We start from the raw sequence: 17,102 nt of genomic DNA on the forward strand, positions 1-17,102 counted from the left end.
GAACTGTGAACTGTTATGCCTGTGGGGTCAGAATCTAACAATCAGCATCAGTCAACACTGTTACCAGTGGCTATAATAGCCTATATAACACTAATCCTCAAGACCAGATACTGGCAACAAACTAAAAATACTATTGTATTTCTGTCAAATTTTGTTTAATCCACACCTGGAGTAATGGATGCAGTTTTATTTATAGAACCTTAGGGTAAACTAAGGAGCCTGGAGAAGATTAACTCATTTAGTAGATGTGGTCTTGAATATTTATTATGGCAAAGGACTGCCTTTTAACCCAGGTCAGACTCTTAGATAAGAAAAAGACTACATAAGGGTTAAATGAATTGATCAGGAAATGTAATCGTGATTGCTTTGCTTTTTACCATCTGGAAAGTGCATCACAAATTACATACAACTTATAAGTGGACTTAGGAAGCTATCTTTCATAAGTTGGGTCTGTCTGTATGGCTCAGAAACTTTCTGATTCAGTATGAAATATGAGACTTTTTTTCTTAAATGATAGTAATTTCTATCCTACAGAACAGGTCAGCAGTGTCTAGTAACTTTGAAGTGCATACTCTAACCTAGAAATTCCTAGAGAAATTTTCCTAGAGAAAATTTCACATAAATTCTCATGTGTGTGCAAGAAGACATATTACTAGTGTTTATATATAGCGGCCTTGTTTGTAATAGGGGAAAATGGGAAACAAGCTAAATGTCATTGAAAGGGAAATGGATAGATAAATTGTGGTATGTTTATAAGTAGAATATTATATAGTAGTGACATGTATATACTAGTGCTACACTTTTTCAACATGTTGTCAATTTCATATATTGAATGTTAAGTGAATAAAGGAAAAGGATACTCTTTAGATAACATTTTAAAAGATGCAGAATGTGCTATGTATTATTTTAGTTAGGGAGTGTGCATATGTAATAGAAGTATAATAAAATAATGCATGAAAGCAATAAAAAGACAAATTTAGGGTATTGTTTACTTCAGAGGGGAATTTGAGAGGATTCCATAGGGATTTAAGCTATATTGGCAATGTTTTATTTGTTGAATGATGGATATATAGTTATTACATACATTTTTATTTGTGTAAACTAGTTAGAAACATGTAAAAATTGGGGACAAAATGTCAAAATTTTCCTGGTTTTGCATTTCAGTTGAGGTAAAATAGGAATCTTTTTTTTCCTGCTTAGCTGATGTTATTTCTGTATACTTAACCAATTTTCTACAATGATAGTATGGTATTTTAATCATGTTAGAAGAAAAACTGTGAGAAACTTTTTTCAAAAGCAGTAAATGGTTTTCATAGAAATTTTAGAAAATCTAGACAAAATTTAAAACTCTTAGTACTTACAATTTTTAGTCCTTATTATATAAGGACTAAAGCTTATATAGGTTATAAGCTTATATAGGTTATATAGGTTATATAGGTTAAATATTAGCTTATAAGCTTATATAGGTTATAATAAGCTTATATAGCTTAAATATTATTCTATATACTATAATATATAATAAGCTTATATAGGTTATAAATTATAATAAGCTTATATAGATTAAATATTATTCTATATACTAATTGTTTTTTGCTTTTATTTTTTCTCACCTAATATAAAATAAATATTCAGCAAAATTTAACAGATGTAACTGGCTATGAAAATATGTTATTGTACTGAATGCAAGAACATTTGTTTTGCTCATTGGCAGGTATCCTTTCTTCTTGCAATTATTTATCACTTATTAATGTAAGGGTTATTATAACTATGTTATTTGTTCCTAGGTTTGGTTTATTTGAGTTGATTTCACAAATAGTAAATATTTTAAAAATATTTATTGAACAGTAATTATATGCTTTGTCTTAATCTGTTGACATACAGTAGTAGAAGATAGAGGCTTTAAAATATGTAAAATCTGAGGCTGCTTTTGTGTTGGAGTGCCATTTTAACTTTCTCTTTTATCTAATTTTCCTGGTTGCATATAGTATGTGAAAGGGATAGTGGAAGAATCAGTTTAAGAATGTGAGCTCTTTAGAACTTAATGAGGTGCTAGTGGTAGTAGGAAAAACAATAGGAGCTAATATTATTTTACCATGTACCAGGCTCCATGACTTATGAGATAATATAGACTAGTTCTTCCCAAACTTTAATTTGCATATGAATCTTCCGAAGTTCTTTTAAAAATGTAGATTCTGATTCTTTAGGTCTTAGATGCACTCAGAGGTTCTGCACTCATCAATTTCTGCAATTGATGCATTGTTAGTTTCAAGTATATAACATAACGGTTCCAAGTATGTATATTGCAAAATGATCACCCCATGAAGTGTAGTTAACAATACATAGTTATACGGTTATTTTTCTTGTGAGAATTTTTAAGAGCCACTCTAAACAACTTTCAAATGTACAAATACAGTATGATTAACCATAGTCACAATGCTGTATACTAAATTCTCAGGACTTATTTTATACTGGAAGATTGTACTTTTTGATCTCCTTCACCCAGTTTTTCCATATCCTGGTCTCTGCTTCAGGCAACCACCAATCTTTTCTCTTTAATTATGAACTTGGATTTTGTTTTAAGATTACACATCAGTGAGATCATACAGTATTTGTCTTTCTCTGTTTAACTTATTTTACTTAGCATAATGCCCTCAAGGTCTATCTCTGTTGTTGCAAATGGCAAATTTTTTTCCTTGTTGCAACTAAATAATACTGTATTGTGCTTGTGCGTGCACATGTGTGTATGTGTATGTGTACTCTTCCATTTCTTTTTTCTTCCATCAGTGGACACTTAGGTTGCTTCCATGTCTTGGCTGTTATAAAGCTGCAGTGAACATGGGGGTGTGTGTGCATATATCTTTTTAAATTAGTGTTTTTGTTTTCTTCAAATAAATACTCAGAAGTAGGATTGGCTGGATCATGTGGTATTTCTATGTATAATTTTTTGAGGAACCTCCATACTATTTTCCATAGTGGTATGCCATTTCACATTCCTACCAGAAGTGCATGAGGTTTAACCTTTTCTCCACATCCTCACTAACATTTGTTATTTCTTATCTTTCTGATCATAGCCATTTTGAAGGTATGAGGTGATGATACCCTGTTATGATTCTGATTTGCATTTCCCTGTTTGGTGCTGTTGAGCACCATTTCATGTAGCTCCTGGTATGTCTGCTTTGGAAAAAATGTATATTCAGATCTTTGCCTACCTTTTAATCAGATTTAATGGGGATTTTTTTCGTATTGAGTTGTATGAGCTTTTGTTTTTGCTCTTTTAAAAGATTTTATTATTTATTAGAGAGAGAGAGCACAAGCAAGAGGAGGGGCAAAAGGAGAGGGAGAAGCAGACTCCCCCCTGAACAGGGATCCTGATGCAGGGATCCAGCATGGCTGGATCCTGGGACTCTGGGGATCATGACCTGAGCCAAAGGCAGACACTTAATGGACCTAGCCACCCAAGTGCCCCTTTTCTTGTTTTTTATTGAAATATAGTTGATGTAAAATGTTGCATAGTTTCCAGGTATACAACCTAGTGATTTGACAAGTTTGTATGTTATGCTGTGCTTACAAAGATAGCTACTATCTGTCACAATAAAGGAGTTATAGGAATTCTTTATGTATTTTGGATTTTAACCCCTTATCAGATACATGATTCACAGGTATTTTCTTATATCCCATATGTTGCCTTTTCATTTTGTTGATGGTTTCCTTTGCTGTGCAGAACCTTTTTATTTGATGTAGCCTATTTTTGCTTTCTGTTGCCTTTGCTTTTGATGCCAACCTTCCCCCCCCCAAAAAAAAATCATCACCAAGAATGATATCAAGGAGTACCTGTTTATGTTTTCTCCTAAGAGTTTTATGGATTTAGGTCTTATGTTCTTTACTCTATTTTGAGTTAACTTTGTAATCTTTTTTTTGTTTCTTGCCTTTTTTCCCCCTAGAGAGAGCATGAGTGGGTGGGGAAGGGCAGAGGGAGAAAGAGAGGGAGATTCTTAAGCAGGCTTCACACTGAGCGTGGAGCTCAGTCCCGTGACCCTGAGATCATGACCTGATTCAAAATCAAGAATCAAACACCACCTGAGCCACGCAGATACCCCAATTTTGTAATCTTTTAATAAGCCTTTTATAGCGGTGCCTGGGTGGCTCAGTTGGTTAAGCATCTGCCTTCAGCTCAAGTCATGATCCCAGGATCGGGAGATCGAGCCCTACATAGGGCTCCCTGCTCTGTGGGGAGTGTGCTTCTCCCTCTGCCCCTCCCGTAACTCTTGTATGCGTATGTGCATGCTGCTCTCTCTGAAATAAATAAATAAAATCTTACCCAAAAAACCAAAAAAACATTTTATAGGTATAAACTTAGGATGTTAGTTTAGGCATAAACTAAGCAGGTGTCTTAAATATTTTCCTAATTGAGTTTACTTTTCACTGTTTTTCAAATTTTTGCCCTGCATGGAGCATCTGTTTCTGAACTGGAAGGAACTTATTAGCCTCTGTAAGTTTTGCCAGTTAGTGAGAAGCAGCCAAAATCTAAACATTAGAAACCATCAACAGAATAGTATGCTTCTTGTCTGAAGTTACTGGGGAGAACCACGTAGTAGGTAGAGCTAAAACTAAAAAGAGAATTGAGTGGGACCTCCTCCATATAAGTATTTTCCTGTATTCTTACAAACTTCAGTCCTTCTGGTGCTGCTTATTTATAATCACACAAACTAATATAGCAGCATAATTCTTAATTTACATTTTTTTCTTGAACTTTATTATAGAAAATACAGTATAGATGGGTTAATATATTTTAATAAACTATTTTATGTCCTTTTGTACTTGTAGTTCAAGGTATTCTTTACCTTTTGTTTCGTGTGTTAATGGATTTATGATTTTGATAGCCATTGCTGGAGAAATTAACTTTCAAAATCTGTAAGGAGAATGGTAGTTGGGAATTTAGAATTGAAAAACCTAGAAGATGGAGACCTACAATATGGAAAAATTTTGCCATAATTAAGTCTCTTAAAAGCACCAAAAAGAGATGTGCTCATGTTTATTGAACTTAATATCAAGGAATTAACAAGAACTTTAGGAGCAAGACTTATTTTGTATAACATATAATACTGCTACAGAATAGAGGGAAGCTTCTTATTAGAAGTTGATTCAGAGTTTGAGTCCACTTGTTTTGTAATCTTGAGTTCTCTAAGCTTTAATTTTTTAATATGTAAAATGAGAATCTTGGCCTCATAGTGTTAGTTTTAGAATCCTGTGAAGTGATTATGAGTATATGGCATTCTTACTAACCTCAGTGCTTCCAGTCCCTCACTTCCCAGTCTTTAGCAAGACATCCAGCTTCACTGGTGTTTATTCATCCATATGGTAGATAAAATGAATGTGGATTATATGGTCTATTAGGACTCTGAAACCCTGTATAACATCTAGATTTAGTGATAGATTTTTTTTGCTTTTCCCATTTTAATGTAATTTTTCCTGTGATGCTAGAGATATTTTGATTTCTCCACATAGAGAATGAACTTTGAACAGATGAAATGTAGAAACCTTACTGCTTATAAACTTTCAAACAGAACAAAGCTATAGGCCAGAGCAAGAGGACATCAACACTGCTTCTAAAAAGATGGCAGTAAGCAGTCACTTGGATAAATTTATGAACGTGAATGGGCTCAACTTAGAACTGAACCTGTGTCAACTTTTTTTAGGTGATCCTCTGGGATCTCACATTCAAAAGTAATTTATGTCCTTGTACTAAGCAGTGTTTCATGTATCCATCATATTTTTGAAGAATCCTTTTCACCTCTAAAATATTTTGATTTTTCCCTCTTCTCCCACCCGTGATAATTCACCTTTACTGTTCAGTCCAGGGTTAAAGTAATTGTATGAAATCACTTCTTAGCCTTCATAAATAAAAAGCTACCTTTTTATTAGGGCGCCTTGCTGGCTCAGCAGGAAGAGCATGAGACTCTTGATCTCAGGGTCATGAGTTCGAGCCCCACTTTGGGAGTAGAGAATACTGAAAAAAAACTTTAAAAAGTTACCCGGAGGGACACCTGGGTAGCTCAGCAGTTGAGCATCTGCCTTCGGCTCCAGGTGTGATCTGGTCCAAGGATCAAATCCCACATCTGGCTCCATGCGAGGAGCCTGCTTCTCCCTCTTTCTGTGTCTCTGCTTCTCCCTCTGTGTCTCTCGTGAATAAATAAATATAATCTTAAAAAAAAGTTACCTGGAGAGGTTATTCATCCTCAAGAAAAACATAAACACATGGGGCATCTGGGTGGCTCAGTTGGTTAACCATCCAACTCTTGATTTCAGCTCATTTTATGATTTCAGGGTAGTGCACTCAAGCCCCACATCAGTCTCTGTGCTGTACATGGGGCGGGACTGCTCAGGATTCTCTCTCTCCCTCTCCTTCTGCCCATTGCCCTCACACTCTCTCCTCTCTCATAAAAAAATAGAAAAAAAATAAACCTTAAACATTTAATACACACAAAATTCAGTGCTGGTCTCTTTTGGAGTTGTAAAGAGAAATAAAACATTCTTCCCTTTAGGAAGACAAAACCAATTTCTCTGTTAAGAAAATTTGTTATATATTAGCATCTGACCTGTTAAAGAATAACAGAACCTTAACATTGAATTTTAAGTGGCTTTTTCATATGTAAGCCTGATTAAGCATTCATTTTTCATTTATTCATTAAACTAATAAATTTTATTAGTTACATACTATGTCCCATTAATCCACTTGTCACTAATGATAGAGTGACATGATATAGATACAGTCCCTGTTTTCAGATAACAGACTACTGTGGTCAAGTCCACTCACTTGTCTTTTTCATGTGTGTATTTTAACTGAGAGACAGTCACATTCAAGGATTTGCTTTTCAAAGGTATAACATTCTTTATCCAGACATTTATTTTGGTAATTTATCATAGGGGTAAATAAAGAAATACAATAAGTCACTTTTTTTTCTTTTAAATTTCATTTGTTATTTCTACTTATTTTTATTTCCACTTCACCTCTCTTTGAGAGTGACCACCCATTTGTATCCAGGTTTGTCCAAAGTTTTTTTTTCTTTTTTTAAAGATTTTATTTATTTATTCTTGAGAGACACAGAGAGAGAGAGGCAAAGACACAGGTAGAGGGAGAAGCAGGGAGCCCGGTCTCCAGGATCATGCTCTGGGCACTAAACTGCTGAGCCACCTGGGCTGCCCTGTCCAAAGGCTTATGGCTGATTCTATTGACTTTGACCATGCAGAAGCTAGCGGCTTTCAATACCTGGTGTAAAATCTTGTGGCTCCTTGAATACCAAAAGTCTATGATTTCTCGTTCAACCCAGTTAAATAAGCTAGTACTTTATCAGCCTTCTTTCTGCTACTTATTGGGTGTTCTATAGAAAACCTGATTGAACCTTTATAATATCTAAACCCCTGCAGCATTATAAAGATTTAGCAGCTGAAATCTCCCATCTGTCATTTATTGAGCAACTGCTGTGTATGTGCCAGCTATTATTCTGAGGATGTAATTGTGAAAAAAGCAGATATAGCCTTTGTCTTCTTAAAATTTGTTTGACATGATTTCTAAGTGAGATGATAAAAATAATGACCAGCTTTTATTGTGTGCTTACTGTTTGCCAAGCACTTTTCCACTTGCTACATTGTATTAACTCGTTTAATCCTTACAACAACTTGTGAGGTGAAGATAGTATTTATTATTACTCCCAATTTTATGGATAATGAAACTGAGACAAGAAAGATTACTTTGCCCCAAGTCACACAGCTACTATGTGTGGATGGAAAGATAGAATTCACATCTGCCGATCTGGCTCCAAAAATTCCACATTTATCCACTACACGGTACCGTGCAATTATAACAGATAATTATGGTATAATTTAAATGGATAATTAAATAGGTAATTTCAGTAAGTGTGAGCAATGATATAATGGAAATTCTCGCTGTTGTGGGAGCCTAGAGTGAATTCACTCAATTTGGTCTTATTAGGGTCCAGGAAAGAGGGGAAGCTTTTATAAAAAAGTAAATCTTGGGATCCCTGGGTGGCGCAGCGGTTTAGCGCCTGCCTTTGGCCCAGGGCGCGATCCTGGAGACCCGGGATCAAATCCCACGTCAGGCTCCCGGTGCATGGAGCCTGCTTCTCCCTCTGCCTGTGTCTCTGCCTCTCTCTCTCTCACTGTGTGCCTATCATAAATAAATAAAAATTAAAAAAAAAAAAAGTAAATCTTCATTGAAATAGACTTTTCCTGCCCCACCCTTTTTAACTATTGAAAAGAATTGGAAAAAATAAGTGTTTTTTTTTTTTTTTGGAAAGAATATTTTAAACTACAATTAGAGACTGGTTTTCATACAAAGAAATAGCATTATAGGTTAGAAACACCTTGAATCTGTTCTCAACCTGGGTGGGAAGATACTCTGGTGATTACACTTTATTTATTGGTTGGGTGAAAGTTATATTTTTGAGGAGACAAACCAGAATAGAGTATTAATTTACAAAATAATGCTTTTGTTTTGTTATTTGTGGTAGAAGAAAATATTTGACTTACATGCAGTTTAAATTAGTTTAAAAATGGTAGCAGATTTGATTAATTATTTCAGGTCTGTTGTCACATTAGAGCAGAGATTAACATTTCTGAATTCTAAATGCATTTTTATCAAACACGTTTCATAATATAAAGGTTTTGCAAAGTTTTATGCATTCAATTGAGGGTGTTTAGGATTTGCAAATCAAATTGTAATTTAGAGGTTTTTTAAAGTCTGAAGTTGAAGAGGTTTTGTAATCTGTATCAACCGATTTTGTCAGTTATTGATATTTTGAGTGCATTCCAATTTTTTTTTAAGATTATCATGTGAGAGAGAGAGAGCATGCTCAGGATGGGGCTCAGAGGGAGAGAGGGGAGAGAGCATTTCCAGCAGACTTTCTGCTGTGTGTGGAGCCAGACACAGTACTCACTCCCATGACCATGAGATCATGACCTGATCTGAAACCAAGAGTTGGATGCTTAACCAACTGACCCACCCAGGTGCCCATCCATTTTTATCATAAGACAAGAACAGTAATTTTTTTAAAAGACTTTATTTATTTATCATGAGAGACAGAGCAGCAGAGTCATAGACAGAGGGAGAAGCAGGGTCCTTGAAGTAAGCCTGATGCGGGACTGGATCCCAGGACCCTGGGATCACACCCTGAGCCAAAGGCAGATGCTCAACTGCTGATCCACCCAGGTGTCCCAAGAATAGTAATTTTTTAGGATACATTTGAAAATATTTTTTGATTGTTAGCATACTATTTTTCTAAAAAGCTATATGATAGATGATTCTAGTAATATTGTACCATCCTTCATAATGTAGTGTTCATTATCTTATGTATAGAAGCCTCGGTTTTATTAATGGTAATTTTCGTAGTAAATCCATTTTACAGAATTCAAGATCAGAATTAGGAGCCACAGAATGTCAGGTTTGACCATTTTTATTAGCATAGTAGTGCTTTATCAATTTAAAATATGCACCATGATCATTCTGTATTTAATGATCTTACTGGTTTATTTTCTTTTCATTCCAAAATTGAATATAGCATTCATTTATCAATACCATGGACTGATCTCCTTGGGCTCAGTCTTAACGATTGCTTGTTTTATTTTTCTTTTCTTTTTAGTCTAACTCCTCCCTCAGGCCAGTCACCTTCCCCTTATTTTCTCTACTCTTTAATATTCTGGCTGGCCATTGCGTGATTTCGCTATCTTCCCTACTATCATTCTTTCGGCCCCATACTGTATTATGTTATGGCATTCTCTTGTCCTTTCTGTGAGCGTCCATCCTTATTGCCTAACTCTATGTGGTACTCAGGGAGTCTTCTTAAACCCCAGGTCAACTCAACTTCTTTCATTAAAGCTCTATTTGATATGTTGTCTACTTAAAACTGTATGAAAGAATATATATCTACATTACATAAAAACATTTTGTTACTCTAATTGCTTTAGATTTTTTTTTTTTTGCTTAACTGGGATTTCCCTCTAATTATTCTTACCTGGAAACTTCTAGTGTTTTAATGTGGTTCTACTTTGAAAGAGTGATAGTACTTGGCTATTGCTTTCCTAGCTTTGAATTTTTCCTCTCTATATGTGAAGGAGATTTTTTTTTCTTTTCAGATTATCTTGGTTCTTGCTTACTGGAAGAGTGGTCTGTGAACCAGTAGCATCACATCACCTTTATGTTAGAATCTCAGGCCCCACTCTCAACCCTATGCTTCTTAATCTGTATTGTAACATGATCTCTGGTCAGTTGATATGAATATTGATGTTTGCAAAATAGCATTGTTCTAGGTATCACCCAGCTAGTGGACGCATTAACATGCTGACAGAGAACTGTGTACTTTTCTAAAACTGATCTTAAACATGTGACCTGGGCAGCCCCGGTGGCGCAGCGGTTTAGTGCCGCCTGCAGCCCAGGGTGTGATCCTGGAGACTTGGGATGAGTCCCATGTCGGGTTCCCTGCATGGGGCCTGCTTCTCCCTCTGCCTGTATCTCTGCCTCTCTCTCTTTCTGTGTGTCTCTCACGAATCTTAAAAAAAAAAAAAAAAAATGACCTATAGTGATCCTATTTAAATGTTTGTAAATTACTTTGTAACTTTTCATCATGGTGCACTAAAAGTTGTATTCTGGTGGAAGCAGTGACAAGAATAATCACAAAACAGTAATTGGTTTGTCTTTCAAGTGAGTTCTTGGTGTATATTAGATCCAAAACCATGGCAGTCATTTATAAGACTTTTTTCTTTGTTCTGTCCTCTCATCAGTTTGCATCTGTGAATTAAGAACTATCTCTTTTTTGCCTCTTGGGCTATAACTTTTCAAGAAAGTTGTATGCATGAACATTTGAGTAGGGAAAAATATTCACATTTCTATTAAATTTTTAGTCTTCCAAGAGCAAAATTAGGCCTTACTGAAATTTTACATGTTGGTTTATCATATATGTATACAATTTATGAATAAATAGATAGGAATTAGTGACCCATATTCAAATCTTTCTTGTACGTGATGAAAAATAGTTTACAGAGACTACTTCTCTATAGTACAGTATGACAATCCCAGATTTCTGAGTAGACTGGGAAATAATCTTGTAGTAAATTCTGTACTATGTCCTGCAGTATGTGGATGTACATGGATAAGGGACAGTACTTATTATTATTGTATGATTGATGGTAAAATAATTTCTGTGTTCTTTGAGCACATGTTAATGGAGGTTTAGAGATAAATATGCTTTGTTAAGCTGTATTACGTGTAATCTATGAAGTTAATATACTATGTGTGTATAATCATTTGTTGATACCCTAAAATTTAGATCTATATGTATATTGCTTTAGGAGATAGTTAAAAAGAAAACTTGAATGTTTTTATTTTTATGGTCAGGAAAGAAAAAAGTCCCTTTTTGATACTTAAAGAATGAGGAGGTTCTGAGAGCATACAAAATTAATCTTTTATTATTCTTTTGCATTTAAATGAAGTGTGGACAATGTGTCTCACCTACAAACACATTTCTGTTGGCATTTTCCTACAGTAATATCATTGTGTAATGATGTTAAGCTGTGTTTCAGTGAGTGTTTTAGAGATTTTAATGCTTTGCTTGGACTTTTACATACTTAAAAGTGACAGTAGGAAGAAGTGGTAGAGAGAAATACCCAGATGTCTGTGAGATAGTCCTAGGTCACTTAGCACTTCAAGAGTGTTAAGTTTTAAATAACAAAAAGTATACTCCAAAGAGTGACCTTAGCTAGGAGCCATTCTGTTCTGTGCATGTGGCTTGTCACCCATGAGACTTTGGTTGTGGTTACCAGAGGACACCCTTGTGGTCATAACCAAGTTGTAAATGTCACCAGGATTCTTCTTGAGTGTCTATCACAAGTGTATCAGTAATTCTAAAGTAGATAAAAATGAAACAAAGATTCGTTTGGGAGTTAGCACTCCCAGAAGATTAGTGTTAAAACAGAAGAGCAGAAGGAGTTGTGACATGCATCCGTAAGCAATTGTAGTGATTTGACAGTTAGTTAGCCCCCAGTTCTTAGCCCTGTGGTTGAGCTGACAGCATGCCTGAGAAGGTAGTGAGGCCTGTTCCAGCCCCATTAATGTCTTCTCGAATGGTAGCCTGCGGTCTGGGTAATAATAAATGTTCAGTGATTGATGATTTTATGGTCTCATGGGATCCTGGGTGATTTCTGGTTTCTGTGAGCCAAGGCACTTTGCTTTCCTCTTTGGGCCTCTAGGAAGTTTTTCTCATCTTTACTGAAATCATTTTAAGTTCACAGAAGAGTAGGTATCACCTGAGGTTTAATTATCCAGGATTCAAAGCCTTGTTCAAAAACAGTATGATTCTGTACTTAGTATGTGTAAAAGTGAGAACCAGAGCAGTTTTTAATCCACAGGGCTTTTGTAACATTTATTTGTTAACTTCAATATCTTTTTTCCTCCTTTGTTTTTTTTTTTTTTAAAAAAACATGTTTTAAGTTATGAAGAGAAATTTGGTAACAGCTGTGAAATAATAGCATTAGCTTTATTGTTTTTGTGTTGTGTGCAATTTCATTTTTAAGACTCAATTTTAATCCACTATTTTTAATAAATGTTTTCCTTATTTTACATGGTTAAGTTTCTCTAGGAGTCTGTCTTATTATACTAGTATTAAAGGGAGTATAAAGAGATCTTTTTTGTTAAATATTTGTTTGCCTCTTAGGAAAAGATTCATTTCTATTATATTGATTGTGGATTATTTTTAGTATTTTAAATAAAACTTGTAATTACCTAACTCTTAATTGGTAGGGTTTGGAGACAGAGAAAGGAGGGTAGAGATAAACATTTTCCTAATTTAGTACAACTTAAAAGTATATTTTCTTAGTTTATCCTTTTAAAAAAAATGATCTATAGAACTTTACTTTTCGATGTAAAGAGTTCATAGGGCTAATTTTCTTTAAGATCATTAAGAGACTACTTTAAAGCCTTAAAAGAAATAAAAGGAGCACTTCTGTTTAGTTTTTAAAGTAATGAACAAGGAACTTGGTTTGGAATGACCATTTGTAAGTCTGTATATTAATTAGATGAGTGTCATTATGCTCAATTAGCAAGACTGCCAAATAATCTCTTTAATACTCTGGTCTTTTTTCCCCCCCCCTAGGGTTTTACAGACAGCCCTCATTACAGTGATCACTTGAACGACAGTCGATTAGGGGCCCATGAAGGCTTGTCCCCAACACCTTTCATGAACTCAAATCTGATGGGTAAGTTGGTAATTCTCTGCAAGTAGTCTTCACAAAGCCTCTTTGGTCAGGGACAGTTTTTATCCCTTTGTCCAAGAAATACACGTAAGTATCTAGAAGAAAGTTCCTGTGTTTCTGTGGGCATCCAGGCTTTCCTTGTCCAGCTCAGTTTAAGGAGCATTCAGAATATCATTGGTATCAAAAAAGAAAGCAGAAGTATATTAAAATTTGGCAATGTCTTTATGTTTTTTGCTTTCTGAGCAGAGAAGCATTTTGAGAGGTTTGTAATTTGGTATTTATCTTAACAGTTGAATATATATGTGGCAATTAAAAATATGACAAAGCAGTGATTTTTAAGCAGATTTTACTTATTTTGGACAATATTTCTTTCAGCACTATTTGATTAAAACTTTTTTTTTTTTATTAAAACTTAATAGTACATTTAGATGTTGGCAGCATTTGTTTTAAGCACTTGGGTTCGTATTGGGGATTTTGAATTTGTGTTCTGCAATAGTAAAGTTGTACTTTGAAGGCTACTACCTAAGCCTGATTGTTATATTTTGGCAAAATTTTTAAGGTAGCTTTTCTTTTTATTCCCGCCTACTCCCTGCAAAAACATTTTCCACTCTCTCCCTCCCTTCTTTCTCAGGTGAAGGTTTATAGCTGTTCAATCTGAAGTGATAAGCCCAAGCTTTTTTTTTTTTTACTCTAGCTTGAATGCCACTCTTTTGTCGTTGTTAAAGCAATAATTTTACCTTTTTTGCAGAACCTAATTAAAAAGAATCTGTTTATAACATTATTTTTCCTTCTTACATGTGCTGGGCCTGAGCACATTAGAAAGCTTTGTTTAATCTGTTTAACTTGTTGTCAGTGGTGTCATGTAAATATGGAACTTTGTGTAATTGACATTGATTTCATTACTTACTCTATTTCTTAAGGACATGACCTATATTGTGATCTTGGAATTGTCCTTTTAAGACACAGCCATGCTAATCTAAGTGGATTACCCAAATCCAAAATCCTGGTGGTCTGCAATTTCTTTATAAATGGTTTTGCTTTGCACAGTCTTTGTTTAATTCCCTTATCCTTTATAAAGTGTTGCGGAGACAGTCTGATATTCTTGCGTGGATTTTGCCTAAAGCAGTTACCAGTTTAAAGTCAGAATCATTGAGTATGACACAAGAGTTAAGAACCTAATGGGCATTAAAACTTGTTTTTAAAATGACAGTTTGTTTTAACATAAATGCAAATGAAAATTATATCATTCTAGGTAAAAATGAGAATTAAATTGAGAACAAAATAATTATCCTTGCATCTAGCCAGGGAAAACTTTCTTAATTTATCTTTTAAATTTTCTATTGAACTTACTATCAAAGTGAAACAGATCTGGCACTCCAAATAATTTCTTTCTGTGGAATACGTTTTCCCCAAGTAACATTTAATTGTAAATATGGTAGAGTAAGCTCTAGTCAGTGTTCCTGTAATTTCAGATTGAACAAAGCTTTCTTAATTGAGGCTGTACTTCTTAGAAGTAAAAAATCAGAAATTGTCCTTTTTTATATTATGCATGTCAGTTACTTGCTCTGAGCATCTTTTGACTAAAAATATTTCTGTAATTCAGTTTGAGGTAACATTTTCTTAGTTGGAGTAATTATGAGCTTGTGCTTATTGGTTTCTTCAGTTTACAGATAATTATTAGAATACTTTTACTATCATACATACCCTGTGTTAAAAATCAGCATCTAAAATAAGCCTTGAAATATAAAAACTGAAATTTATAAACAGATTGATCTCTTTGTAGTATAAGTGGAAAATAATCTGCATTCATCTGAACTACAATGTACAATTAATCAGGTGCAACTATACATTTTCGTTGTAAGTTTTAAGTGTCTAATCTTAAAAATGTTAATTTACTTTATAAAGAAGGGGAAAATAACCCTGAAAAGATCAGGCAGGCATGTCCAAAAGGATTTCACTGGTCATTGGCAATACCTAATCTACTACACTTTTTCCCTTTTATTTTCAATAAAAATGATCAAACGAAGTATCTAACAGTTTAGTCTAAGCAATCTATGTGACAGTAGCTTGCTTTTGGAAATGAATATCTTCTAAATTGTAGAGTAGTTCCATGCAGCAACAGGCAATCCCACTTGATGTGAGCTGAAGTAAATGAACTGTTAGATTTCCAAATATGTAGGTTTATAGCACTTGGTAGAGTTACAGTGAATAGATGACTTTTCTACCCATTTGATAATATAAGGGAATTTCAGGCTAAAAACCTATGTTGTTAAAGCATGACTGAAATGTGCGTAGCACTATTAGAAGCATTTGGAACTATGTAGATACCTAATCATCCTAACAGGTAACACTTCAGAGTAATGCCATGAATGATGAATGCTCAGAAACAGTTAAAGCTAATAGGAAAGCCGTAACATATTTCATCATTGCTGTCAACGTATAAAAATACCATTAAGGGGGGGTAGAATCATATACTGGGGAATGTTGTTATTTTTCGTATTATGTTCAACCATAAGCACATTTGCCTGAAGAAATAGTGGATTATAAAGTGCCACTGTCTTTCATGATGGAGCTCTCAAACACTTTAATGGTTTTGCACATTGCAAAAATGAGAAATTTTGTCTAACAAGGCTTGATAATGATTCAATAATGAACAATTTGCCATAGAAACATGCATTTCTATATTCATTTAGATATTTTGAAGTGTTTTATGCAGGAAGTAAAGCTATTATTGTTGAATCAGTTAGTGTTTCTTTTTAATGAATTCCAGAATTATCCCATTGATTTGTCAGTATGGGAAAAAAAGGGCTTTTCTTATGTTTCAAGTGAAATAAATACATCCTTTTGGTACATCTCTAAGTAATTAGCATCAAACAGTTCTGTATTATAGGAAAGCTGCAAAGCTTTGACAATAGCAATGAATTGCAGTAGCACCACCAAATAGTCTTACCTATTTCTAGTCTCTTCCAGCTTTAGTCCATTCCTCTACCCTTGATTCTCTCATTAATTTCAGTAAGATTTGCTTTCCTTTACCTGTTGTTGGTTAGATACATTTTTGGTAATGGTCGGACCAGTTTATTAATGGGGTATAAAAATGAATTTTTTCATAGCATTTCCTGCCTTCAGTTCCCAAGTGATTGTGGCATGAACTCCTTTAATCTTTCTGCCTCTCCATGTTTATCAGAGCTTTACTGATTTTAGGCTAATGTGTATATGTTGTCAATGGGAATTTTAGGATGAAATATACCTTCACTTGTATTCCTTTTTGAGACCCATTTCCTGCCTCTAGAGATGTTTTATCCTTTAAAGAATGAAAACAACATGTCATGGTATAGGAAAAAATGCAGAGCTAAGTGTTAGGAGATGTGGGGCTTTATTCTAGATCCTTAAAATTACATTTTTGATAGAATACTACTGGGTAGTCTCAGAGGTCTTCTGCAGGTCTAGAATTTTATAATTCTGTAATATCATGTATCTAATATCTTTTATCCGGCCTAGAAAAAGACTGCAACTAGAATTATAATTGCTGTTTTGCAAACGATAAAACTAAGGCACAAGAAAATTAAATGTTTTGTCCTGAGGTCACAGAGCCAATAAATGGCAAAATTGAATGTAGAATCCATGTCTCCTCTGACTCCCAAATAGTTTTTCCATTAGGCATTTAAGATATTTGTTCTTTCAATATAATGCTCCCAGGTTTCTATTTACTAGCTCCTGAAATCTGATTATGGAGATCCTGGTCTTGAGAAACCACCATGAAAAAATGGTTCCGTAGCAACATAACTTTGGAACGTATTGTATATCATGTGCCCCTTCTTACATACTCAGATTTTACATACTCA

The 17,102-nt window shown here is 34.5% G+C and overlaps 1 protein-coding gene across 10 annotated transcripts in view; it reads left to right on the plus strand.

Moving 5' to 3' along the window:
- TCF12 (transcription factor 12) overlaps nucleotides 1-17,102 on the plus strand; it is a 373,993-nt gene that overhangs the window by 169,591 nt on the left and 187,300 nt on the right. For all 10 annotated transcript variants that reach the window (XM_072808763.1, XM_072808761.1, XM_072808764.1 and 7 more), the window contains one exon: nucleotides 13,161-13,263. In XM_072808763.1, coding sequence (XP_072664864.1) covers nucleotides 13,161-13,263 — 103 coding nt within the window. The remainder of the gene's footprint in view (nucleotides 1-13,160; nucleotides 13,264-17,102) is intronic.

This window comes from Canis lupus, chromosome 32, assembly GCF_048164855.1.
Source record: "Canis lupus baileyi chromosome 32, mCanLup2.hap1, whole genome shotgun sequence".
NCBI lineage: Eukaryota > Metazoa > Chordata > Mammalia > Carnivora > Canidae > Canis > Canis lupus.